We start from the raw sequence: 25,999 nt of genomic DNA on the forward strand, positions 1-25,999 counted from the left end.
ATGAATTTCGATCAGCTGCTGGCCACAGTCGGTGGCTTCGGGAGATATCAGAAGCTTTTGTATGTGTGGATATGTCTACCGCAGATCTTTCTCGCATTCCACATGATGGCGAGCGTCTTCACAGGCGCCACGCCACCCCACCATTGTTGGGGTTCAGGGATGGAGAACGCGTCCCTTACTGTCGGCAACCTTTCAAATGTGAATCTGAGCATCTCCCTTCTGCCAGGACACACTGAGTCGTGCCCAGCTGTTTCAGGAAAGAACCACAGTACACACTCAACTTGTGAGACAGGATGGGTGTACAGCCACGAAATCTTCCAGAGCACCACTGTCACCGAGGTAAACGCGGGTCTGCATTCTTCAGAATAGTTAAATGTCAAGTTTTTATCTCTTAAATGCGTACAACGAAATTGAATTTAACCTAACAAGAGTAGGCTATGTAATAAAATAAACTAACCTACTTAGTTTAAATAATTACATATAATAAAATAACATTTATAATCTATAATCACAATCTCAAATATAAGTTATACACAACCGTTCAAAAGGTTGGGGTCACTAAGATTTTTTCCCCCTAAGAAATTAATACTTTTACTGAGCAAGGATGCACTAAATTAAGAAATTGGGCAACAGTGACAGTAAAATACACACACACAACAAAACATAGGTACTGTTAAAAAAAAATTCTATTTCAAATAATACTGTTTTCTGTTCATCAAAAAATCCTGAACAAAAAAAAAGTATAACAGTTTCTACAAAATATTAAGTAGAACAATTCTTCATCACTGATAATAATAAGACATTTTTCTTGAACACCAAATCAGCATATTAGAATGATTTCTGAAGGATCATGTGATGCTGAAGAAAATTCAGCTTTGCCATTGTGGGAATACATTTTACAATAAATGAATAGAAATAGAAATCAGTTATTTTAAATTGTAATAGCTAATATTTCACTATATTATTATTTTTAGTGTATTTTTTTATTAAATAAATGCATCCTTGGTGAGCATAAGTGACTTTAATAAATCCTATATACCCCAAACTTTTGTTTGGTAATATATAAATATTGAGATTTGCAAGGAAGAAAAAAAGTGCAAAATAAATAAAATAATATGCCAGTAATGATTTTGATCAACTAATACTAGGGTTTTGTGCATATTCTTGTGCAGTGGGACCTGGTGTGTGACAAGGCAGGTCTAAACAGTCTGGGTTCTTCTGTCTATATGCTGGGTTTGCTTGTAGGAGCTGTTGTGTTTGGAGCTATGGCAGACAGGTATGTACACTCACACACACACACACACGCACACATATTTGCATCCTCACACTACACGTGTGTTCTTTGTTCCCCCTAAACAACCTGAGGGAAACTAGTGGTCAAACCCTGCTCAATGCGCTCTATTTCTCTTTCTTTGTCCTGTTTCCCATTCAACTCTTTATGCATTAAATGCCCATATACATTTTTAATGACAAATACACATTGACTTTATGCAGTCACAGAAAGTAAATACACTTCACTGTTTCCAATGTAGTGGTCTGTATACTTTGTTTGTCATATATCAATGGTTTTCAACTAGGGGGTGGCTCTCAAGGGGGACCTCGGCAAAGTTCAAGGGGGGCCCCAATATGTCTTAAAATCATGTAAATGTAGCTATATTAAGTGTGAAGTGAAGTGACATTCAGCCAAGTATGGTGACCCATACTCGGAATTCGTGCTCTGCATTTAACCCATCCAACGTGCACACACACAGCAGTGAACACACACACACACCGTGAACACACACCCGGAGCAGTGGGCAGCCATTTATTCTGCGGCGCCCGGGGAGCAGTTGGGGGTTCGGTGCCTTGCTCAAGGGCACCTCAGTCGTGGTATTGAGGGTGGAGAGAGCGCTGGACATTCACTCCCCCCACCTACAATCCCTGCCGGCCCGAGACTCGAACCCGCAACCTTTGGATTACGAGTCCGACTCTCTAACCATTAGGCCACGACTTCCCCTCATACTTAACATACTTTAACATGTTAAGTATTAAGTATTAAGTACTTTTAAATGCTAAAAGTTCTTAGCATTAAAATGCTAAAATAACACTAAAAATAAAAATTTACAATATTACGCTTGCCATCATATTTTTGAGATTTTATTACAACGCAAGTATCAGAGTTACTTGTCAGCAGGGTTTTTGAATAAAAATTCAGCTGAATCCACTTCATATATAATTTTAAGCCTCTATTGTATGATTATAATAAAAATACCTGTCCTTTCACCAGCATTTCTCATCAAGTCTTTCTCATTCTTTCTTTCTTTCTCTCTCTGTAAGGTATGGAAGGAGGTTTGCCATTCTCTTGTCTTTAGCTCTTCAGACAGTGTTTGGTGTGGCTGCTGCCTTCGCTCCAAACTTCCCTGTTTATGTCACCCTGCGCTTCATCATAGGAATGACAGTGTCGGGCGTGATAATCAATGCGTTTGTTCTAGGTGAGACTTGGAGTACTAATGTAACTCTCTAGTCACTAAAGGGATAGTTCACTCAAAACTACAGATCACTTTCTCACTGTCATGTAGTTCCAGGCCTGTATGACTTTTTTCTTCTGTGGAACATAAAACAAGTTTCAGGTCCCACTGACATCCATAGTATTTTTTGTCCACACTATGGTAGTTACTGGAACTTAAAACGATCCCTTTAATATCAGGAAGACATACACTTAATGAACATAATCTATTTTATTAGTTATTACTGATCATGCATGTTTCTTGACATAACTAATCATAGAATGTGAGTTGAACATTAACTGGCATAATTGAGGATCTGTGCTTGTACTAAATGTTACATCTGACCTCTGACCCCTCTCCTGTTTAAATGTTATTTTTCCCTTGAGCAAGACACTTAACCTCAGGTTAAAGGTGATTTTTTTTTTTTTTTTTTTAGTTAGCCTTGCTGGATAAAAAAATCATCTACATGATTTTTTTTAAGTTAAACTTGCATACTGAACTTCTGCTCATCTGCATACTTAATGTCTTACATTTTAGAAACATTTAAAAAAAAATATAACAGTCTGACTGTCCGAAAACCCCAAATATTCCCCTCAATTGATATAGGAATGTGATATTATATCCCAATGCCTTTACTAGACAAGTCACCTTGTAGTAGGTGGGCTGATCCATAGGAGGAGAGTCTGGTTGACCTCAGTATTCTACTATTATAATATAATATTATGTTCTGGAGTTTTTTCCAGATTTATTGCAAAACCTCAAATACCAACATGCATACAAATCCTCCTTAAAAATCCATGAACCATCGCTATTTTCTAACTCTTTTCTACCTGTACTCAACCTGAACCCTTCAAGTGCCCCCCAGCACTTGCACAGTGCCACTGACATATTTATATGCCAACAGTAACAAACACACTTTTCTTCTTTACCACAGACCTAAATACCCTAGGTTGAACCCTTAAACCCCAAACCTAACCACCCCTGAACACTTAACCTCCCCTCACCCCTCCTGCACAGGCACAGAGTGGACCTGCACACAGAGACGGATGCTGGCTGGCATCTTCACCGACTTCTTCTTTGGTTTTGGCTACATGCTGCTGGCAGGTGTGGCTTATCTCATCAGAGACTGGAGAAAGCTACAGCTGGCAATCTCTGTACCAGGATTCCTCTTTATATTCTATATATGGTGAGACAACACAAAAGTGTATATCGAGTTAATAAGTAAATTTCAAGTAGTGGAGTTTAGTAGTTTTTGTGGTCGATAAGAGTTTTGATTGTTTTTGAAAGACATCTCTAATGCTTCAATGCTGTATGCATTTGATCAAAAATTCAGTAAAGTACATTAATATTGTGAAATATTGTTGCAATTTAAAACAACTGTTTTCTATGAGATAACAAACATTTTAAAATCTGTTATACATAATGTACATTTCTTCTTATTATTTATAAATAATTACCATGAAAAGCGGTCTAATTTTCAGTGTATCTTACCTTACACAATCAGGCCTTGCAAGAGTAGATAAAAAGCAGCACTCAATTCTATTTTTCATTCACTCTTGCTATTTGACTTCCTCTCTTCCTCTGCCTTTATTAGACTGACAGCATAAATTTCCTTTCATCCTCCTCTCCTCGTTTTTTTTTCAGGGTTCTTCCACATTCGGCCCGTTGGCTTTTGGTGAATAACCGAAATGAGGAGGCGATTGATCTTCTGCGCAAGGCAGCTACGGTCAATGGTCGCAACTTACCTCCCACTGTTCAGGTATCAAAAATTTGGACCCTTTCACTCTCTCTGCTCTCTTTTTGGATTTTTTTTCTCGTCACGCCTCTGGCACAATCTTCAAATCCCATAAACTCTCTAATAGCTCTGTTAGCATCACCATGACAACACCATCCCCCACCCTGGGCAATCAAGGGGCCCTTGTTTTTAGACTTTAAGAAGTGATAGTCTGAAGCTTCACTTCACATCACCAGGGCAACAAGTAGATGACTTTCACATCAGGTCAATGAGTACATTTAGCAAGGTTTCTCCCATTGTTATAAATGTATGTGTGTTTGGGTAATTTGAACTGGGAAACAGGATGCATTTGATAAAATATACAGTAAAAACAGTACTGTATTTTACAGTAATTTACAGTTTAAAAAACTGTTTTCTATTTAAATATATTTTAAAGTGCCCCTATTATGGAATTTTGAAACTGAACACAGCTTAAGTGACTGAAAACATCCATCATTCAAAAACAGGATGTTTCATAACATTTGTTACAAAGTATTAAAGTGTCACTTTTGCTATCACAGGTGGAGCGATATGAGGGCACACAAGAACGGAGTCAATTTACAGCTGTTGACCTGCTCCGAACTCCCCTGATGCGGAAGAGAGCTCTTATACTCTTCTACATCTGGTCAGATTACAGCTAAATAGCTTTGTATATTTATGTTTCTTCAACTTCAAACAAATTTATATATCACTTTTGAGAAAAAATCCAGAAAGAGTGAAAGACTGTTCTTATATTTTTATTAAAACTGAGAGATTTTAACTTTGTGCTTTTTGTTATATGAAGGTCACATTTGATTATGCCTTTATCTTTTATTCTTGCATTTCAAATGGCTATTATATTAATGTTTTACCATGGTCCCATAACATGAAAATTCATCTTAACACTAACATTAATCAAGGTAATTATCACTCCAAAAATAATATTTTTGTTGTGTCATTTCCAATCAAGCTGTAATTTGATCAAATTCTGCAGAAATAGTATATGTTTAGGCTACATGAAATGCTAGTTATGAAATTTGCTTTAGCAAGACAAAGGAATCTGCCATTAATTTAAAAGAAAAAATTCTATAAAATGCTATGAAAACGCAATACATGTGATGGAAATGACACTGTGGTGGGAATTCATGACTGAAAAACCCCAAAAAACGTAAGTATGACAGATGTCAATCAGCGAGTGAAAAGTGTTTGTATTCTAAAAATCCACAGGACCAAATGCTCCTATAGTTGAAGAACTATAGTGTGCAGTTCAGTATTCAGTGTTTGCAGTGTTGAGAAGGTTACTTTGGAAATGTAATAGGTTACAGATTACAGATCCCTGTCTAAAATGTAATAAGTAGTAACTACTTCACTTACTTACATTTGATTACTTTTCTAAATTTCTAATGATTTCAACTGGTAATTATTTTCAAACATGTAAACCAGGCAGGGTTAACCCTAACAGTAGTACTCAACACTGATTATTGTCACTTTCGAAATCCCTCATCACTTGAATTAATATTTTAATTTGAAATGTTAAATACAGATTTAAAACCATAACAAGAAATAGTTTAGTAGCTATGATACTGTTTTTGATATCAAATCTTTGCATAGTTATGGGAGGACACACTGGCACCTAACAATGGCTTGGAAAAAAAATAGCTAATCTTAGAAAATAGAGCATATAAACCCAAACAGGACATAAAACAGTCATTGAATAATCATGTGTCCTATTCTGTGTGACGTAGCTGTGATTTAATTACTCTAATTCAATTTTTCTGTAACTGTAACTGATTGCAATTACATTTATTTTGTAATTAAATTACGTAATTTAGCTACATGTAACTACTTACTCCCCAACACTGAGTGTTTGTAGTCATGCCCTTCACACACACATAAAGATGTCCCTTAATTGACTTTATGTCTGTGTTTCTCCAGGTTTGTTAATGTGTTGGTGTATTATGGTCTGTCTCTGGGTGTGTCTGACCTCGGAGGAGACCTTTACCTCACTCAATTCATGTTTGGATTGGTGGAAATTCCTGCAAGGTCCCTGGTCTTGGTTCTCCTGCCCTGTAGTCGACGAATCCCACTGAGTGTGTTCCTTGCTGTTGGAGGTGGTGCATGTCTTCTGACCCTCACTGTTCCAGCAGGTGACCAGGCAAACATGGCTAGAGGCACTTTTCTCGAATTTATTTGTCTTTGTAATTATTTTCTTATCAAACCTTTTTTTTTCTCTCAGACAGTGCTCATATTCAGACTGCTCTGGCCATGGTGGGGAAATTTGGAATTACAGCATCTTTTGCCATCATCTATATTTATTCTGCAGAACTATTCCCAACTGTTCTCAGGTACTCACACACAAAACCTTCTCAAAAGCCATAATCTGTAAGCAAGTCCATGAAAATCAGGTGGGAGTGAAGACCTTTCGTTCTTGATTTCATCATATAGTCAAACATGTGGAAATAATATCTGATTTGGCTTTTTCTATCTACAGGCAAACAGGTATTGGTGTTTCTTCTATGTTTGCACGGATGGGTGGAGTTTTAGCGCCATTTATAAACCTGCTTGGACGCCACACACCTGTTGTGCCCATGGTGATATTTGGCTCCACCCCTCTGCTTGCTGCAGTGCTTGCACTAGCATTGCCTGAGACTGCCAATCAACCACTACCAGACAGCATTCATGATACTGAGAGGTAAACAACGACACCACATCAAATTGAAGGGATAGTTCACACCAAAATTCAAACCCTGTTACTTTGAAAACATGCCTCAAATAGTTTATCCTCCTTTCTCCTCCTTTAGGTCAGCTCTGAAATATGACGGACAAATTCCTGTACATACCAGCCAATTGCCAAGCAACACAGAGGGACAGGAACGGCATTGTTTAGCAGATGAGTCCAGTTAGACTTATATGATCACACACACAAACTCTATGCAGTGTCTCATTCTTGTGTGTTTACATGATTAGTCTTGCTGATGATCAGTGAAACTTGAAAATGGTTCCGGTTTTGATACAAAAATGCCTCTTTTGTGACTTTGACAGATATTTGAACTATTTTGAAATGGCTGTAGGTTGTGTATTTGATTGATTTACATCAGGATTAGCAGTTTTAATAAAACTAAAGTGTAATGTCTGAAAGCACTACGTTTTGTTTATCAAATGTTTATCAGACCTCTCTATGCAAAACAAAGAGAGATGCTCTAAACCAGAGGTCTTCAACCCTGTTCCTGGGGACCCGCTATCCTGAAGAGTTTAGATACAACCCTAATCAAACACACCTGAAATGGCCAATCAGCTCCTCAAGACTGCTTGAAAATTGCAGGCAGGTGTGCTGAAGCCGGTTGTAAATAAACTTTTGAGGAGAGTGGGTCCCCAGACAAACATAAGGGAACATTTGTGAATTAGTAAGCCGAACTAACAGATATTTACATTTAAAATGTGGGGTTTTTTTTCTTCTGGCAAATGGACCAAAAAAATATTCATGACTGGTCCTGTACTACGCAGATTTTTGTCCAATCATATGCTTTCTAGAATGAGAATGAACCTCCTACTAACACCAACTGCCACTCAATAAATGGCAAAGTTGTGAGTGTTTGGTCTAGTGGAGAGTGAACCAGTGCCTTCTTTGTAAAGTAGTTCTTGACATATTGTATCCAATGTTTGGGAATAACACCAGATTTGTTTTATGTGGGGACAGTGGGTTGCATTTAGTTTAGGTTGAGATGACAGTTCCCAAAGATTATGCCTGGTTGAAATTGTATAATAGCATGTTAGTATCCTGAATAATCAGCAGCTAGAGGGGAAAGCATCTTGTTTAATGCTGTTTTGTCTGTTGTTTGACTGCATTTCATTTTTCTGTTGCTTTAGTGAAAAAAAAAATCCCATCATCATATGCACAATTAAAGAAGTTTAATGTAGAGTGGGATTGTTATGTATGTTGCCAACTTTGCTTGAGCCAATGATACAAAAACTACTGCATACTGTAGAAGGTCATGAGATTGCCGTGACGATCCATGGTCACAAACTCATAGACTTAAATCTCAGCCGCACACTGCCAAATGACACAATCTAGTTTTTACCTTTATATCCTGATATCAACTATGTAATTTTACTGCATGCAATAGTTTGATAGAAATTAGCTATTTTATTATAGATTTGTCTAATGTTCTAAATGTTGATGGGGTGCAGATCGTAAAAGGATATACACCTATCATTATTTACTCACCCCCCCCCCCCCCCAATGCCATTTTAAATCCTTATTCCTACAGAATACCATAAAAGCATTGTTCTATATTTCAAGTCTTCTGAATCCATGTGTACAATTTTGAATGAGGAAAAGACTCAAATGTTAAGTCATTATTCACATAAAAGCCTGAAAACTGCTGTGACTAGGTCATTTGAGAGAGCATTTGAGAACTAGATCAGTGAACAGTTTGCTCTTATTAGGTGGTTCAGGCAGAATGATTCATTCCTGAATCCGAGTTTCACTCACTGACCAAAATTCTTCTAAATATCAGATTTTAAGTTTGGAACAAGAAGAGGGTGAGTAAATCAAGATGGACTTTTTATTTTTATTTGGATTAATTATACTTTTAACCAAAACACTTATGTATTACTGCATGACTATCTAAATGTTTTGACCTTAATTATTAACTGTCTGGTACATCTGTGACCGTGATGTCTTTTAACCTGATGAAATGTAAATACATTTTTATCCCAGAAGAGGGCACCATTAGTGGAACTACCATTAAGAAAACTGGATGGTTACCACAGCCTTAGTCTTAAAATGTTGAGGACATCAGAATGAATCAATTGGGGTCTAATGAAACTTATGTAGGCCTGCTAGTTACTGACCATTGCCTGTGAACAAGTATGAGTGTGTGTGTTAGTTTTGCTGCATGAAGCTTTAATGTGATTTTACAATGAACAAGCATTTTGTAATTAAGACTTTCCATTTATTGACATTCCAACTGATGCACAATAAAACTGTGATCACCTGTACAGCATCTGCAATTAAAATAGTCAAAAACAATTCTTGTATGATTTTTCTGAAGGATGTAAGTATATTAGGCTAATGTCACATAAGTAGCATCAGTGGCCACACCACAGTTGTTGTCTTTCATGGACATCAGTATGTAACCATCATTGCCCCAGTAAGTGGACCAGGAGTTCTTCACTAGCCAATAAGGCTCATTATTCACTATCCCATAACCAACTGCTAGCACAGCATGATCCAAGTCATCAATCCCGTTTTCTGTGGATATAGAAACAAAATACAAATTGCTGGTTTCTATAGAAAAGAGTACTGCATACTTGATTTTAGGCAAACTGTAAGACATTGCTGTACTCAAAATAATATGCATGTACTTGAAATATAAAATATTAACTGTGCATAAAATTTTCTAATAAAAAAAAATCTAATTCCACATTTCTAAAAAGTAAATAAAGTTTTAAATATGTAAATAAATTATAAATATGTAATTTTAAATGTGTAACCAAGGTTATTATAGTTTTGAATTTTTAAATTTGTTTTATTTTAATATTGTTTTCAAATTTGCTAAGAAATTCAGTTTAGTTTTTATTAGTTTCATTAATATTTTTGTTAGTTTTAGTTTAGTTTTTATTTTGTGAACACATTTTTATTTAGTTTTTATATAGTTTAGTTTCCATTTTAGTTTCAGTTTTAATTAAAGTTTAGCAGAATCAACAGATTACTTCCAGAGCGAAGGCCAGAGAAAGACAGCAGAATTTAACTTTAGTGAGGCAAACGTTTAGCGACAAAATGAACCCATGCTGAGATTGATAGAAGGTAAAAGTACACAAATATACACCAAAGGAAGTAAGCCTTTTTACTTCATAAATCTACACAAGTTGCACTTAATGTCATATCTAATGGTGTGTTGAGATATTTAGTATGAAAATAAACGTAGCCTAATTTGGTTGTCTTTTTTTTCTTATTTAACCATAATCATATTGAGAGAACGTAATGATTACGAAAACGATTATTTATTTTTGTTAATTATTTTATTTCAGTTCGTTTTTCAATAACTGTTGTTAGTTTCGTTTCGTTTTAGTTTTTCAAATATTTTGACATTTTTATTTTATTTCAGTTTACGAAATTGTTTTTTCATCAATCGTTTTCGTCTTAGTTTTAGTTTTCGTTTATGAAAATAACCTTGTGTGCAAGTAAATAAATGTATAATTAATATATACATATTATTTACCAAAATGTTTCCGTATAGTTTTGCAGATGGAAACCTTTTTTTAAGAAATACTATATATATATTTGTTACATTACTTATTTTATTATGATATATTTGCAAATTATACCAACAAAATAATATGTTAAATATTGTGAAGACTCACTGCATGCTGGTTCGTAATACACTCCATTGCTGTAGAAGGCGAAGGAACGATGAGCAGCATCAATGCTGACTGCTGCAGGGCCGAATTTAAAGATAGCGGCCTTCAGTGCCACAATATCACCACTGGTCACATTAGTGTAACCGCTCAACTTTGCCACCATGGAGGACTTATCATAGTGACACAAACCATTCTGAAACACACACAGTGATCTGATTAGTGATGCTCTTTTAACCACCAAAATCTGATGGATCAAAAACTTAAGTTTCTACTTCTAGAAAGCAAATTATAATAGGGGGACCTTTTCATGCAATCAGGAAATAGTGTTTCTGATTATAGACGTCAACTCCTGTACAGTTTTGCAGGGACCTATACAACTATTTAAATCAATCAGAAATGTTTGAGTTAGGTGGAGATGTGAGGTGTATGTACACGCACCATGCCCATATATCCTCCATAGTTCTCAGCGGTAGAAATGCCACCATGTTTCATCATCCACTCAAAAGCTCTCCATTCCTCTCCTCCATCACAACCATTGTTCCCAAATCCCCATGTACAGTCGACCAGCATCTGCTGGGACAATGACGTCAACTGTCCCGTCTAAAAGAGAGAGAAAGACAAGGACTAGTTCAAACCTGTGCCTGTGAATTAAAACACTTTATTCAGTTGGACATTACAAAGATCAGCTCATCAATCAACAGATTATCATTATGTAAGACAGACGCTGAATAATAATAATAATAATAATAATAATAAAATAATTCAATTTCATGACAGCATCCTTTTTTCTTTCAAGAAATATCAGCAGGCAATCTGTTTCTTGACCCATATACAGGTCCTTCTCAAAAAATTAGCATATTGTGATAAAGTTCATTATTTTCTGTAATGTACTGATAAACATTAGACTTTCATATATTTTAGATTCATTACAACACAACTGAAGTAGTTCAAGCCTTTTATTGTTTTAATATTGATGATTTTGGCATACAGCTCATGAAAACCCAAAATTCCTATCTCAAAAAATTAGCATATCATGAAAAGGTTCTCTAAACGAGCTATTAACCTAATCATCTGAATCAACTAATTAACTCTAAACACCTGCAAAAGATTCCTGAGGCTTTTAAAAACTCCCAGCCTGGTTCATTACTCAAAACCGCAATCATGGGTAAGACTGCCGACCTGACTGCTGTCCAGAAGGCCATCACTGACACCCTCAAGCAAGAGGGTAAGACACAGAAAGAAATTTCTGAACGAATAGGCTGTTCCCAGAGTGCTGTATCAAGGCACCTCAGTGGGAAGTCTGTGGGAAGGTGACCGGACCCTGAGGAAGATTGTGGAGAAGGACCGATTCCAGACCTTGGGGGACCTGCGGAAGCAGTGGACTGAGTCTGGAGTAGAAACATCCAGAGCCACCGTGTGCAGGAAATGGGCTACAGGTGCCGCATTCCCCAGGTCAAGCCACTTTTGAACCAGAAACAGCGGCAGAAGCGCCTGACCTGGGCTACAGAGAAGCAGCACTGGACTTTTGCTCAGTGGTCCAAAGTACTTTTTTCGGATGAAAGCAAATTTTGCATGTCATTCGGAAATCAAGGTGCCAGAGTCTGGAGGAAGACTGCGGAGAGGGAAATGCCAAAATGCCTGAAGCCCAGTGTCAAGTACCCACAGTCAGTGATGGTCTGGGGTGCCATGTCAGCTGCTGGTGTTGGTCCACTGTGTTTTATCAAGGGCAGGGTCAATGCAGCTAGCTATCAGGAGATTTTGGAGCACTTCATGATTCCATCTGCTGAAAAGCTTTATGGAGATGATTTCATTTTTCAGCACGACCTGGCACCTGCTCACAGTGCCAAAACCACTGGTAAATGGTTTACTGACCATGGTATTACTGTGCTCAATTGGCCTGCCAACTCTCCTGACCTGAACCCCATAGAGAATCCGTGGGATATTGTGAAGAGAAAGTTGAGAGGCGCAAGACCCAACACTCTGGATGAGCTTAAGGCCGCTATCGAAGCATCCTGGGCCTCCATAACACCTCAGCAGTGCCACAGGCTGATTGCCTCCATGCCACGCCGCATTGAAGCAGTCATTTCTACAAAAGGATTCCCGACCAAGTATTGAGTGCATAACTGAACATAATTATTTGAAGGTTGACTTTTTTTTTGTATTAAAAACACTTTTCTTTTATTGGTCGGATGAAATATGCAAATTTTTTGAGATAGGAATTTTGGGTTTTCATGAGCTGTATGCCAAAATCATCAATATTAAAACAATAAAAGGCTTGAACTACTTCAGTTGTGTTGTAATGAATCTAAAATATATGGAAGTCTAATGTTTATCAGTACATTACAGAAAATAATGAACTTTATCACAATATGCTAATTTTTTGAGAAGGACCTGTAATAGAGACAATAAAAAGTTCAGGATTTTGTATATTTTTGATAATAAATATGATGACAAATACCAAGCAGTAAAGCAGACTGTTTTTGTACAGATAAAATGACTGGAGGTGGCTGACGCCTGAATTCTTGCACATTTAAGTTAAAAAGTGGATATGGTAGTAGATTTACCTTCAGGAAAAGTGCTCCCTCTAGTGTTCCAGTGGTGGCAAAGCTCCAGCAGGATCCACATACAGCCTGGTCTTTCACTGGTGTCACAGCACCTGAAAATACATATGTCTGTGTATCATCTGAATCACTAAACATGCATGGAACGATTCTGACTTCATCTACAACCCAACAAATTCAAGATATACACACCATACAGCCTCCAGTCTATTGAATCAGGGGTGGCTATAGAGCGGATTTCAGAGGGAAAAGGCTGAGCCTTTCTGTGAACATGAGACCTTTTATGTCCTCTCATCATGGCCAGCTCTTCCTGTGACCGATCAGCCAGGTGATTGACAGAGAGGGAAAAAGAAAGACCTGCTCTATTCATAGAGTGCACATACCTGAGGAAAAATGTATGTAAAAAGAATGTCTTCAGACAAGTACACAGACTGCTTCCTTTTTTTCATTATATAATTTTGTATAGATTATTATGGCTCCATATTCTCATTTATTTCTAGGTAGCTAGCATGCTCATGTAATGTAACCAAGAGGGAAAAAAGCTTCATAATTGATGTCTTTTTTCCCTAAAATTTTAAAGGGGTGGTTGATTGTGATTTCAATCTCTTTTTTAGCATTAGTTAGTGTAACGTTACTGTTTGAGCATGAACAATATCTGCAAAGTTACGATGCTGAAAGTTCAATGCAAATGGAGATATTGTCTTTTAAAATTATGGCAATTTAATGCCTAAAGTTACGGCTCATAGGGACTACAACGAGCTCCCTTTCTGGGTTGGTGACATCGCAAACCTTGAAATTTCCTTAAACCCCGCCCCTGGGAACATGCAACAAAGGGGGCAGGGCCATGCTGCCTTGCTTTAGAGAAGAGGAAGAGTTGTTGCCATGCCATCAAAACTAGGGGTGCTCGAAAAAATCTATTCATATATGAATTGCGATTCTGTCTTATAACGATTCTAATGGAATCACAATTTTCAAAATCAATGTTCTAAAGCAGCGGTTCTTAGTCATGTTCCTCGCGTCACCCTGCTCTCCACATGCTCTGCATCTCTCTCTCTCACCTGATTCAGATCATCAGCTCCAGCAATGAACGGTGTTCCAATTATACACTTTGTGTGTATTGACAGAGATAATTTTCACATAGCTACGAGAAGCGTTAAACATGTGACGTTGTGCGTGGTTGCAATGTAGTGAGCAATACTTGGTGGCAAACATTTCTTACTGTAACAAAAATTCTACAACGCAATCATGTATTCTGCTGTATTAAAGTTTTAATCGGGATAAAATCATATATTAAAAGCTAACATAAGCAGTAGCATTTACAAATAGCGGCGTAATTCTGAGGGAGGAGTCATAAAACCAGGAAATCATCAGAGCGTTCATAGGAGAAGGGACAGAGCGGTGTAGAATAAAGGTAAATTATGTGAAAAATAACGCAATTTTTTTTTTTAAACGAAGCATTAACACATTAGACTGCACCCCACAAACACAATCAAGCCTAGAAAAAAGCAGTCAACTACCCCTTTAATACAACTCTCTAGTAATGTTTCTTAGTTCTTCCTCACCGAATATTATGTACAAAGTTGTGCTCACGCTCCTCATGCTCCTTTTCATTTTCATATTGATGCTCATACTTCTCCTTAAAGTGGCCAAACATACGGTGGGCATGACCAACGGGGGAGGTGTGGACAAGGTCTTGAATGGGGTTGGCCAATAAATGATGCTCCAGCCCAGGACCAGGAAAGTCACCACAGGTCATTCCTAAACACAAAAGTGAGCATTTGATTAGATGGTTTGTAAGTCGCGGAAAAATATCAAATCACTGAATGTGTTATGTATTTACCTCCAGGTAGTTTGAAAATGTCTGAATCAATTTGAGAGCTGAAGTCACTGTAGTCGATAAGGTATTTATCATAGTGGGACCCCAAAAGGGTATTGAAGCCCATCATCTCATAGTGGTGTGGGGTGGCTGGGGAATCATTTCCCTCTGGACGTGTGACCCACAGACGATACGTGTTCTTCTTATGGCCAACCTGAGTGACATTTTTCCAGACCTCACACAGATTGCCTGCATAAAACTCCATCTTTTCAAACTGCAAAACAAACAATTTCAAAAACATTTCAGCCTTGTTCCTTTGGTTTGCTCCACAAAAGATAGTTAGTCATACAGGTAGTACATACTTCAAAGTCCTGCAGATCAGGCAGTGCTGTCTGTGGAAGTATTGGATCCTTCTTGGTACCATTAAGCTGGAAACACTTCATAGTATTGAATTCGGTCTCAGTGGTGACTGGTGTAATCTTGTAAGTGGCACCATAATCCAAGTCATTTCCAATAAAAAAAGTGCACACTGTACCTATAGACCCGAAGCAATTAGGAAAACAACATAATATAAAATCCCAAAAGCTTGCCTACATAAACATGCTTAAATACTGTCTGATTGTTTTATTATCTGATGATAACTAACCATGATAATAGTCGATTCGACTTCTCTTCCCCTTGAGGTCGTACCAAGCTTCAAATGGTTCCTTTATCTCAGCATATGGCAAGGAAAGCAGACCTACATAAAAGAGGGATTTGTAACTTTAAAAAGAAGTGTACTGTACAGGGATGTACTGTGTACGTATTAAAAAAATGTACCTTTAACATGATACATCTCTCCAAAATCAGGAACCGTTCTGCCACCAACTGGTGTGGCATCTGGGGAAGAAAACTCATTTCTAAACAATACAAAACATAATAGCCTATATACACTACGAACACAAAGCGTAACATACTGAGCCTAAAAATACTATAGAATTTATCCTCAACACACTGCGTTAAACACATCATTACAGGAAATGTCTCCGCCGCTAAATCACAAGAAAACGATCATACGCTTTTGTGTTTTCTTCCTGTTGGTTTGTTTTTTACAGACAACACTTTACCTGCAGCACACACCAGCAGCACGAGCCCAGCTAAAAGAAGCAACATCGTGTAATCTAAAGAAACCAGACATCCACTGGAGATGACAATACACCTTCTACGTCTGGAAAAAATGTGTTTACGCCAAAGGCGACTCACGGTAGCAGAAGTTCCGATAAAAACACGGGAAGGAGGGACTAAATTAAAGTCATATGACAAGATTGTGTATCGCTGTCACATGACTGTAGTCAGCTGTTTTCTTTGACCAAATTCCTCTGGTGGGTAAAATTGCTGACTTCATTTTTAACTAGACATTCACAAGTACATATATTAAACATGTTTCTGGCTAAACGAATCACTTTAAATCAGAATTAAGCGCCAAAAAAAAAAATCTGTTACAAGTGAAGTGACATGTGAAATGGAAAGTAACATTGCAGAAATGCTTGAAACATGAGATGAGCTACTGAGAAAAAAAAAGTATACATTAGAGGTTTATCCCCGGTTTCACAGTCAAGGTTTAAACCTAATCCCAGACGAAAATGTAAATCTGAGCTGTTTCAATTGAAAGAATCTTGCACTGATTGATCTTAAAACATATCAGCGCCTTTGTTTTGTCTCGAGATGCACACCAGTAATGTTTTTATGGCACATTTCTAAAAACTGCTTAAATTTCCTAATCGACCTATTGCCTAATCCTGGTTTAACCTAAGCCCTCTCTATGAAACCAGACTTCGTGATTAAATTATCACAGATCGAGCATAGACCTGGGCTGATGGCGCAAGTGTTGCAGCGATGGAAGCTGAGAAGATCACTCTGTGTTCTTTTTTAAGAATTTTCTGAGCCTGATGAATTCGGTATAAATACGTGTTCAATACTGCAAAACACGCTCGATGTTACAGTCACTGCCGTCCAGAATAAAAGAGAGGATTCGTGACACTGAAGCAATCACTTCAAGACACTTCAACATCCATGCTTTCCTCTTCAGTTACTTCATCCTCTGGCCGCTGTGTTCTCTCCCAGACGCTTGGTCTGGCTGCCGGTAATGAATAGTCATTCCAGGCAAACAAAACAGGCACAGCCCCCCTCTTTTCGTCGTCCACCTTGAATGACATCCGTGGAGATGAAATGTCTACTGCAGACTGCCGTGTTCCTCTTAATTACCAAATTTTCACGTCTCGCATTACGAATCCACATTTTTCTTAACGTTTCTTCCGTTGGGAAGCGGTGAAAACTTATGCTAGAATTGAACTGCCCCGACACCACGCATTGAGGTACACAGCAAAAAATCACTGTTGGGATTTTCCGTTTTCTCATACTTTATAGCGTTTTATTGCCAGAATAAAGACTGATAATGACTGAAAAAAAAGACAAAGCAAAAGAATAATAAGGACAATGTCTCATACCTAGCGGAGAAATGTGCAATTAATCACAATCCAGGACTGTGATTAACGCGATACATTTTTTTAATCGATTGACAGTACTAGTATTTATATATTCATCAGCTATTTCTTAAGGAGACTGATCTATCACTGTTGTCACTGTAAATCAGTGTCCTACATGTTGAACTTCAGCCCAATCTAAACAGTGCCTTACATAATACACACACTGTGTCTCTTTTTACCTCAAAAACTAATACAACACTCTATAGCTGGCCAATTCCTCAATTTGTTCTTGGAGATTATTCTGGTAGTTTAAAGTTAATTTAATTCTTATATTTACTTATATAGCTTTTGCATATTTCAACCAATATTGCAAGAATTCTTGTACTTTTAAAAGCACGTCTACATATTTGCAGTGTGTTTGCTCAGGGGTGTCGCAATCAGGGGGAATGATGGACCGATTACAGGGGTCCCACAACGATCACTCCTGCAATCTCTGAGAGAAGTCAAACATACACCTTGTCCTGGTTAAATAAATATTTGTCCACCCACTGATGGACCCTCATGTCATGTGACGCTAATTCAGTCCCTCCTTCATGTGTTATATTGGGAATGTCTGTTATCCACATTTGGTCGCTGGTGCAAACACTAACGACCTCTTCCTAATTTTCTTGTTTTTTGAGGGGGACTTTCTTTCAGACCGTCAAAAGCCTTTCATCATCTCCAGTGGATGTCTGTCTGGTTTCTTTAGATTACACTATGTGGCTTCTTCTAGCTGGGTTTGTGCTGCTGGTGTGTGCTGCAGGTAAAGTTCTATGTAAAAGAGAAGACAACAGAAAGAAAACATTCAGAAGCATGTTGGGTTATGTGTTTTAGTTAGAAAGAAGTTGATTAAATGAATTGTGTGATTTATCTTTTTCTTTCTTTAGATTCCACACCAATTGGTGGCAGAACAGTTCCCGATTTTGGGAAGGTGTATCATGTCAAAGGTACATTTTTGTCTAATTACACAGTACATCCCAGTACAGTACACTTCATTTTACAGTATCCCCTTTTTTATGTAGGTGAGCTCTGTCTGACATATTCTAAGAAAAGAGAGCCATTTGAAGCTTGGTACGACCTTGAGGGAAACAGAAGTCGAGTCGACTATTATAATGGTCAGTGATCTTCTCAGGAACAGGCAGTATTAAAAGAGAAATAGATTATGTAGTTTCTCCTCATTAATGCTCTATATACAGGAACAGTGCGTACTTTTCTGATTGGAAACGACTTGGATTATGGTGTCATTTACAAGATCACGCCAGTCACCACAGCGACCGAAATCCAAGCTATTAAGTGTTTCCAGCTTAAAGGTACCAAGGAGGATCCAATACGACCACAGGCAGCACTGCCTGATCTGCAGGACTTTGAAGTATGTACAACTTAGGGATATAGTTCACCCAAAATTGAACAATTCGGTTCTGTGCACATTCACAATTGTCTAAAAGAGTTTGCTCTACATATGTCTTCCCCCTCTACCCCCTCATGCTACCAAACTTATAAAAACATGCTAATGATATTCTAAAATATGCCAACATCTTTCAGAAACATTAACGATGCCTAGCAACAACCAGCAGAGGACTCTTTTTAAAGGTCTAATGGTTTTTATTTGGTTTCTTAGCAGTTCTGAATCTGATGATGTCTAATGGGGTCTGAAGAAATCTAAATATGGAGTTTTTCTTGGTCTGTCTGACTTTTCTTAACTTCTAAAACCGTCAAAGTTCAAGCTTTTAAACATTATTTTAAACTTTTGGATAAAGTTTTGTCAAACCAAAGTTTGTCATCAAACTTTACTTGAGTTCAAAATGCCATCTTTTGTGCTCTGTAGAAGAAAGTCACAGGTTTTAAGCCCTATTCGGTAATTGTTTCTCATAGGGACGCAAGTTATTTTCACCATTTACAGGTGCAGGGCTCGCAAAATTTCTAAATGTCTGGTAGCCCTTCGGGCAGGTACTCTTCAGATTTTGGTGGCCCGGAAATTAATTTAACTAGCCCAAATAAAATAAAGACCATAAATGTCAATCAAAAACATTTTCAATACACAAATATCAATAATATCAAGGAAAGAGTTTTATTTTACTATTTACAAGGTATCTGCAGAATTTTTAAAAATCTATTTAAGGCAATTTGAAAAATTATTTCTTATACCATTTAACGTATTTAAAACTGTCTAAGGCCTTAAACTTCAATTTAGTTGTATCAAATTTAAGGACCTGTGGGAGCAATGTTCCCTCTAATTTTTTTTCTTTCTGAGCAAAACTTTTCTCTATTGGGTGGACATTTCGGGCACCTGAGCAAAAGCATTCTTTATACCAGACCTGTACAGCATGCACACAAAAAAGTGAGTAACTTTTAACTTTAATGTGCCATTTATATTTGATTTGACCCTTGATGTAACTAAATGATGTACATTTTAGGTGACCTGAGAAAACTTTTTTACTGTACAATACACTGCAGTCCAAAAGTGCTCATCAAGGCTGTATCTATTTGATAAAAAATACTGAATTTTATTTTGCAAAATAATATTGTGAAATATTATTACAATTTAAAATAAATGTTTTCTATTTTAATATACTTTAAAATGTAATTAATTCCTGTGAAGCAAAGCAGTATTTTCAGTGTCACATGATCCTTCAGAAATCATTCTAATATGCTGATTTTTAATCAATATTGGAAACAGTTGTACTGCTTTTTTTGTTTTTGTTTATACTGTATTTTTTGGGACCCGTGATATTTTTAAAAAATAAAAAGTTAAAAAGAACAGTGTTTAGTCAAAATAGAGATTTTGTGTTACAATATAAGCTATTCAAAAGTTTGGGGTCTAAATACTTTAAAAAAGTTTAAAGAAAGTTAAATAAACTTTATTCAGCAAGGATGTGTTATCACAAGGATGTGATCAAATTGATAGTATAGACTTCTATTGTTAGAAAATATTTCTAATTTGAATAAATGCTGTTCTTTTAAACTTTTTATTAATCAAAGAAAAAAGGACATGCCAGGCTCATCCACCACACAATCACAACGAGCACCCTTACCTGAGTTCTAGCACCTGCACCAGATTAATCTTTAATCAACTAACCACATATAAGAACACACTAGTGTTGATTTTGGCGGCCTGTTTTAATTTTAGTTTTAGTCTAGTCTTTGTGTGAAGCTGTCATTTTAGTTTTTATTAGTTTTAGTCGCGTTCATACTCTTTTTAGTCTAGTCTAGTTTTAGTCTACGAAAATTGTATTTTAGTCTTTTTAGTAATACAATTCTATTTAAGCCAGTCAATATAGTATAAGTACCTAGTAGTATAGACGAAACCAAAATGTTCTTTCAGCCAAACCCATTTCAAACAAGGTTATCTTATTATATTATTGTTACCTTATAGACTCAAGAATACATCCATTCCAGACACGGAAGACGCTCTGGGGCCTGTTCCATAAAACAAGTTTACCAAATAAGCCAGGCTTATTTCAGTAATTCTGATTTATTTTCACTTGATTTGGTTTCTGAAAGCAAAATTACCATAGCTCAAGCTCAGTCACTGTGGCAACTTATGCTGGCAAACTAACCTGGTCCGGAGCAGGCTAACTGTCAGGTTAAGCTGAGCTCCTCTAACTCTGACCAATAGGAACGCATCGATATTACCACTGACTCTTTCACATACAGTCAGTTTAATTTATTATCGGTCCAAAAATAAAAGTATACAGAAAATACACCTTAAATAATCAAATAAATAAAAAGTAGGCTACAACCAACTGTATTTAATGTATTGTGCCCAAAATGTAGGCGAATGACATTTTAACATTGTGGCTACTTGTGCATGCAGTTGATCAGCAGTTTCTAGCCATGCAGCCTTTCTCTCGGAATATGACAGCTGTACCTTTTGTGATTATTAGAACATTTTAACTGATAAGAGGAACACACATTTAACTAATTTGAGCTAGTGATTAACAGTTGCTGCTATCATAGAAATACACTTATATGTAGGAAATTAAAATTATATGTCGCATTTAATGTCCAACAACAAATATTTTAGCAGAATGTATATTTTATTCAGAATTCTTGCGCTAGTATTCTATTCTGCTCCGTCTGTTTAGCACGCATGCGCGCCGCAGCGCTCGTTCTCTCGCGTAAGCCTCATTCACTCCTGACAGCTAAATGGATATATTTGCATGATTTTCTGACATTTACAGATGTAAAAAATATACCTGTGACGTATCAGTTATGCACCGAGGAAAACACAATGTTTCAAATGCGGTAAACAGCACAAATATTCGCTGTTTGCTATGGTGGATCGATTTGATCCATGATCGACATTAAGGGCTGCTTCAGAATAAGCGTGTACTCACATTATCCTGACTCACTGAACCTGGATAGCATTAGTCAGATTGCGTGAACTTGAATTGTCGTTTATGAAACCGATTTAGTCCCGATTGATTTATTAGGTTATTTCAAGTCAGGTTTTGGCTTGACCCCGCTTTTCTTAGCGTCTTTTATGGAACAAATTCTTGGTTTGAATTTACAACACTTATTTTACCAACCAAACATGTTAGAAGTATACACACACATCTCCCAAAGACGAACCCCGGCTGGCCGGCCATCGGTCCCTTTCTCTGTGTCAGACTTAACTTTGTTGTCGTCTTGTCTTCCCTATTGAAATAATGCCGCGAGTCGAGTGGGGCTTGAGGAAGTGACGTCGCCTGCGTCTGCGCAGTGCGACCTAAAGTTAGACACCGGAAACAGAAATACTGCAAAATATTAATAATAACGCGACTAAACGAGACGAAATAACGTTATAACATTTCGTTTCGTTTTAGTCAACGAAAATGAAGAGACATTTTAGCATAGTTTTTATTTTGTAAACCACATTTAGTCTCGTTTTTATTCGTCAACAATATTGCATTATACATTTAGTTCTCGTCATCGTCACATGACCAGCATTTACGTTTCGTCTCGTCTCGTTTTTGTCACGTGATAAAGGTTCGTTGACTTTTCAGACCACCCTAGTGCCTTTTCAGACCACCCTAGCGACCTTTTTCCCCAAAAGTGACTAGCGACAAATCTAGCGACTTCTTTGACAAACCTTAGCGAGTCTCTGATCGCTGGTACTGCCGCAACGGCGCAAGGTCAGCGCGCACGCACCTCTTTCTCTGTTCAGTGAGCGGCTGAGAGGAGCAGCGCGTTCAGTTCAAATAGATATTATGTTGCTTCTCTAATTTTACATGCAAATATAGCCGAAATCACAGCACAGGAATTGTCTTGTCTTATCTTGTGTGCATTATTTGATTTAATCAGACGACGGCTCGATTATAAATTAGGATTTTTGTGCAGACTAACTTCTTAAGGGAGAGCTGGTTATGTATTCTTAAAGGGCTGCGTTTCAGTCACTATTTCATATTTATCCCGTTGACTGACGACATAAACAGTAAAATATATAAAGGAGAACAGTTTTATTGAGAATTTGGCTGCATTAAAATACAGTATGAGCACAGAGAGACAAACAAATGTAAAAGGCAATATGACGCGATGACGTAATTAATATGCTAATTAGCGCATGACGTCATCTGGCGACAATTAGCGACTTTTCAAACTGGCTTTAGCTACTTTCCATCGAAAGAAGTTGGCAACACTGATTCGAGCTCAGTCCCATAGTGGACTTTGCAAGTGTAGTCAAAAGACAAACTGCTGCAACCTATTTCTTGATATTTGCTTGGCGAAATTGCTGGCCAATTTTCATTATACGTTTCACACAATTATACACCACATTCCTTGTTTCAGTTTAACCTAATTCCCACATTTCCTCCGTCGTTTGTTCATTCATTCATTCATACAGTAGGCCAGGCGGTGAACTAGCCAGCTAGCAAACTGCACACGATGGCAGAATTTACGTATAAATAAATGGACAATTTTTATGATGTAGGCCGAAAATGAGCTTCCCCTCTTTGAAAGACCAGCAGCCGCCACTGATCCCATAGATTCAATGCAAACCAAAAAAACAACAAGGCTGAAATGTTTATGAGATTTTGAGATGTTTGAGTTTTTTGATGGTTGGTTGGTTGGTTTGTTTGTTTGTTTTCTGCAGTTTGAGAAGATGGAGAATCACACAGGTGTTCTCTGTGAGGTCTGGAAAAAGGTCACACAGGTTGGCCATAAGAAGAACACGTATCGTCTGTGGGTCACGCGTCCAGAGGGAAATGATTCCCTAGCCACCCCTCACCGCTTTGAGATGTTGGGCTTCAACACCCTTTTGGAGTCCCACAATGACAAATACGTTATTGACTACAGTGACTTCAGCCCACAAACTGAGTCTGACATTTTCATACCACCTGGAGGTAACTGGAAAACAAACATTCAGTGAAATGCTTTTGTCTGCCTCTTTTACACTTACAAATCACCCAACCAAACATTCACTGATGTATTATGTGTTTAGGAATGCCCTGTGGAGAGTTTCCTGATCCTGTTGAGGAGCATCAAATATTGGCCAACCCCATTCAAGACTATGTCAACACCTCCCCTGTTAGCCACGCCCACCGTCTGTTTGGTCCCTTTAAGGAGAAGTTCAATCGTCAGTATGAAAGTGAGAAGGAACACGAGGAACGTGAGAACTACTTTATACATACTCAACGGTGAGGAAAATGACAAACTTTGCAATATAGAAGTAGTAAGCAATCTGTGTCTAATTTAAGATACATATGCTTTTTTTTTTACATCCTCTTCCTCCTCAGAAATGTGCACTCTACGAACAGAGCCGGTCTTACATACAGCGCCGGTATCAATAACTTCGCTGATTGGTCAATGGCAGAGCGGGCCAGGTTGACAGGAGGTATACTGATTAGAAATAAGGAAAAGGATGATACAAAATAGTCCTCACAAATTTCTCTGAGTATGGCATAGCTCATGTACCTTAAACTGTCCTCAAATTAGTGGTATTTTCAGCATTTTCTAAATAATCTTTTTAATAATTTCATTTGATTAAATGGAGTATCTGCATCTTCAAGCTTATTTTGGAATGATTTTCAATTTATGGTTTGTAGCTGGTCTGTTTATAAAGTTCTCATTGTGAAACTGCCAAACTCCAAATGTAATGGATTGCTGATGATTAAACTCCGATATTGTGTAATCTTTTGTATCAGACTATTCGGTCTGTTTTAACTTTTTTTTTCTTTCTTTCTTACATTAGGATGAATTAAAAAAAACAAAAATAAATTTTTTATTACTGTAATATATTACTAAAAAAATATTACATTTATTTGTATATATTTTTTCCACCGTGCTAGTAGCTCATCTCATTTGTCTGATGTTACCTCCCATCTCTCATTTCACTACATGTCACTGGTGAAAGATGAAGAAGTGTCTGATAAAATAACCATCCTATTAAGTCTTACATTCTCTACCCATTCTAATGTCCATAAAATAGCCCCTGTTTCAGCTGCAGACACAGAAAGAGCATCATTTAGTCTACTGCAAAATAAACATGGCACAACTAGTTCATTTGAGATCTGGATCCTTTGATCCATCTGTGTAAATTTTGAAGAACAAAGTTCTATTTACTATTTATATACTCATCTATTTCTTAAAGGGGACCTATTATGCAAAAATCACTTTTATAAGGTGTTTGAACACAGTTGTGTGGCCACAGTGTGTGAAAAACAACCAGCCTATAATAGTAAAAATCCACCCACTCATTTTTTTTATAATGTAAAAAAATCATAAACAGTCTCTCAGAACAAGCAGTTTCAGATTCTCCCTCTGTTCACGTCACTGAGGGGAAAAAGTCCCGCCCATTAGTGACGCTGCCCTATAAGAATAGACACAGCCCTGAGTGAGAAGCTGCAGCCATTAACGTTACTGATTACTGTAGCTGCTGGAGATATACAATGTCAGCGCCAAAGAGGCTTTTCGAGTGTTGTGTTTTGGGATGCACTAACGAACACAGGGGTCTCCATAGACTCCCTCCATCTGAGCCGCTGAGGACACTGTGGTTAAGTTTCATTGTCTAAGGAAATGTCCTGGAAAAAATCGGTAAAGTCCTCAATACGTGTAGGAATCAATACCAATGCTTCGTGCATGAGTGTCAGCTCCAGACAAAGTAAGTATCACGCGTTTATTTTCCAAATTGCCTTTCTGAAAGAGCTTCTTGGCACTCTGTAAGGCTAATGATGCTAAAGCTACCATTGTCTCTGTCTGTTTTCACTTGTGCTGTCTTCATGAATGATCGTAAATAGGAATGTGGTAGTTAAAAGATGCATATGAAAGCAATGTGAGTCAATCGCTTCAGTTTGTTGAGCTCATAATCACAAGTGGATCTTATAAAGTTTGTGATAGCATGCCATGCACCATGAGACCAGCTATGTTGTTATTTTTATCGTGCTGTGCTCCCTGTCTGTGTAATTCATAAAGGCGAATGTATTATGCACAGTACAATCAGATGACTGACTTTTAAACAGAGTATGTTTTCTGTAAAGATAACAGATTTGTACTAATAGAGGAATGTTTATTTGCAAAGGCTAGCACTGCTAATGCTGAGC

The 25,999-nt window shown here is 37.4% G+C and overlaps 3 protein-coding genes across 4 annotated transcripts; 2 read left to right on the forward strand and 1 right to left on the reverse strand.

The window, feature by feature from the left end:
- Window positions 1-7,143, forward strand: LOC306885788 (solute carrier family 22 member 13-like; the record flags this gene model as incomplete). The annotated part of the gene is made up of 10 exons (XM_079442581.1): window positions 1-339; window positions 1,173-1,276; window positions 2,317-2,471; window positions 3,504-3,672; window positions 4,131-4,245; window positions 4,782-4,885; window positions 6,175-6,386; window positions 6,476-6,584; window positions 6,731-6,931; window positions 7,041-7,143. The coding sequence occupies 10 exons, from the start codon at window positions 1-3 to the stop codon at window positions 7,141-7,143; spliced, it is 1,611 nt and encodes a 536-aa protein (XP_079298707.1).
- Window positions 7,144-9,132: 1,989 nt separating this feature from the next.
- On the reverse strand, window positions 9,133-17,221 carry LOC306885405 (digestive cysteine proteinase 2-like). Of its 2 annotated transcripts, none has more exons than XM_079441889.1 (11): window positions 16,827-17,221; window positions 15,799-15,858; window positions 15,626-15,718; window positions 15,342-15,514; window positions 15,004-15,253; window positions 14,726-14,921; window positions 13,356-13,546; window positions 13,167-13,258; window positions 11,041-11,202; window positions 10,606-10,795; window positions 9,133-9,493 (listed from the first exon to the last, which is right to left on the reverse strand). In XM_079441889.1, the coding sequence occupies exons 2-11, from the start codon at window positions 15,812-15,814 to the stop codon at window positions 9,306-9,308; spliced, it is 1,551 nt and encodes a 516-aa protein (XP_079298015.1). In that variant the 5' UTR covers window positions 15,815-15,858; window positions 16,827-17,221; the 3' UTR covers window positions 9,133-9,305. The 2 variants fall into 2 exon arrangements, with proteins under 2 accessions (XP_079298015.1, XP_079298014.1); XM_079441888.1 differs by lacking the exon at window positions 16,827-17,221 and adding an exon at window positions 16,086-16,253.
- An 828-nt stretch (window positions 17,222-18,049) lies between these two features.
- On the forward strand, window positions 18,050-24,591 carry LOC306885406 (counting factor associated protein D-like). Its single transcript, XM_079441890.1, has 7 exons — window positions 18,050-18,246; window positions 18,371-18,430; window positions 18,506-18,598; window positions 18,680-18,852; window positions 23,554-23,803; window positions 23,902-24,097; window positions 24,197-24,591. Exons 1-7 carry the CDS (start codon window positions 18,201-18,203, stop codon window positions 24,333-24,335), a joined length of 957 nt encoding a protein of 318 aa, XP_079298016.1. The 5' UTR covers window positions 18,050-18,200; the 3' UTR covers window positions 24,336-24,591.
- The last annotated feature ends 1,408 nt before the right edge of the window (window positions 24,592-25,999 follow it).

This window comes from Barbus barbus (genome assembly GCF_936440315.1).
Source record: "Barbus barbus genome assembly, chromosome: 19".
Taxonomy (NCBI): domain Eukaryota; kingdom Metazoa; phylum Chordata; class Actinopteri; order Cypriniformes; family Cyprinidae; genus Barbus; species Barbus barbus.

What these genes read in the sequence shown, in the direction of transcription:
- LOC306885405 (XM_079441888.1), bottom strand. Translation starts at nt 16,131, where the DNA reads ATGTTGCTTCTTTTAGCTGGGCTCGTGCTGCTGGTGTGTGCTGCAG. An exon ending in CTGATCTGCAGGACTTTGAA is followed by an intron (nt 15,254 to 15,341) that starts GTATGTACTACC and finishes TTTGTTTTGCAG; the next exon opens with TTTGAAAAGATGGAGTTTTA. An exon ending in GTATTACGAACCAGCATGCA is followed by an intron (nt 9,494 to 10,605) that starts GTGAGTCTTCAC and finishes CTATATCCACAG; the next exon opens with AAAACGGGATTGATGACTTG.
- LOC306885406 (XM_079441890.1), top strand. Translation starts at nt 18,201, where the DNA reads ATGTGGCTTCTTCTAGCTGGGTTTGTGCTGCTGGTGTGTGCTGCAG. An exon ending in TCGAGTCGACTATTATAATG is followed by an intron (nt 18,599 to 18,679) that starts GTCAGTGATCTT and finishes CTCTATATACAG; the next exon opens with GAACAGTGCGTACTTTTCTG. An exon ending in CTGATCTGCAGGACTTTGAA is followed by an intron (nt 18,853 to 23,553) that starts GTATGTACAACT and finishes TGTTTTCTGCAG; the next exon opens with TTTGAGAAGATGGAGAATCA.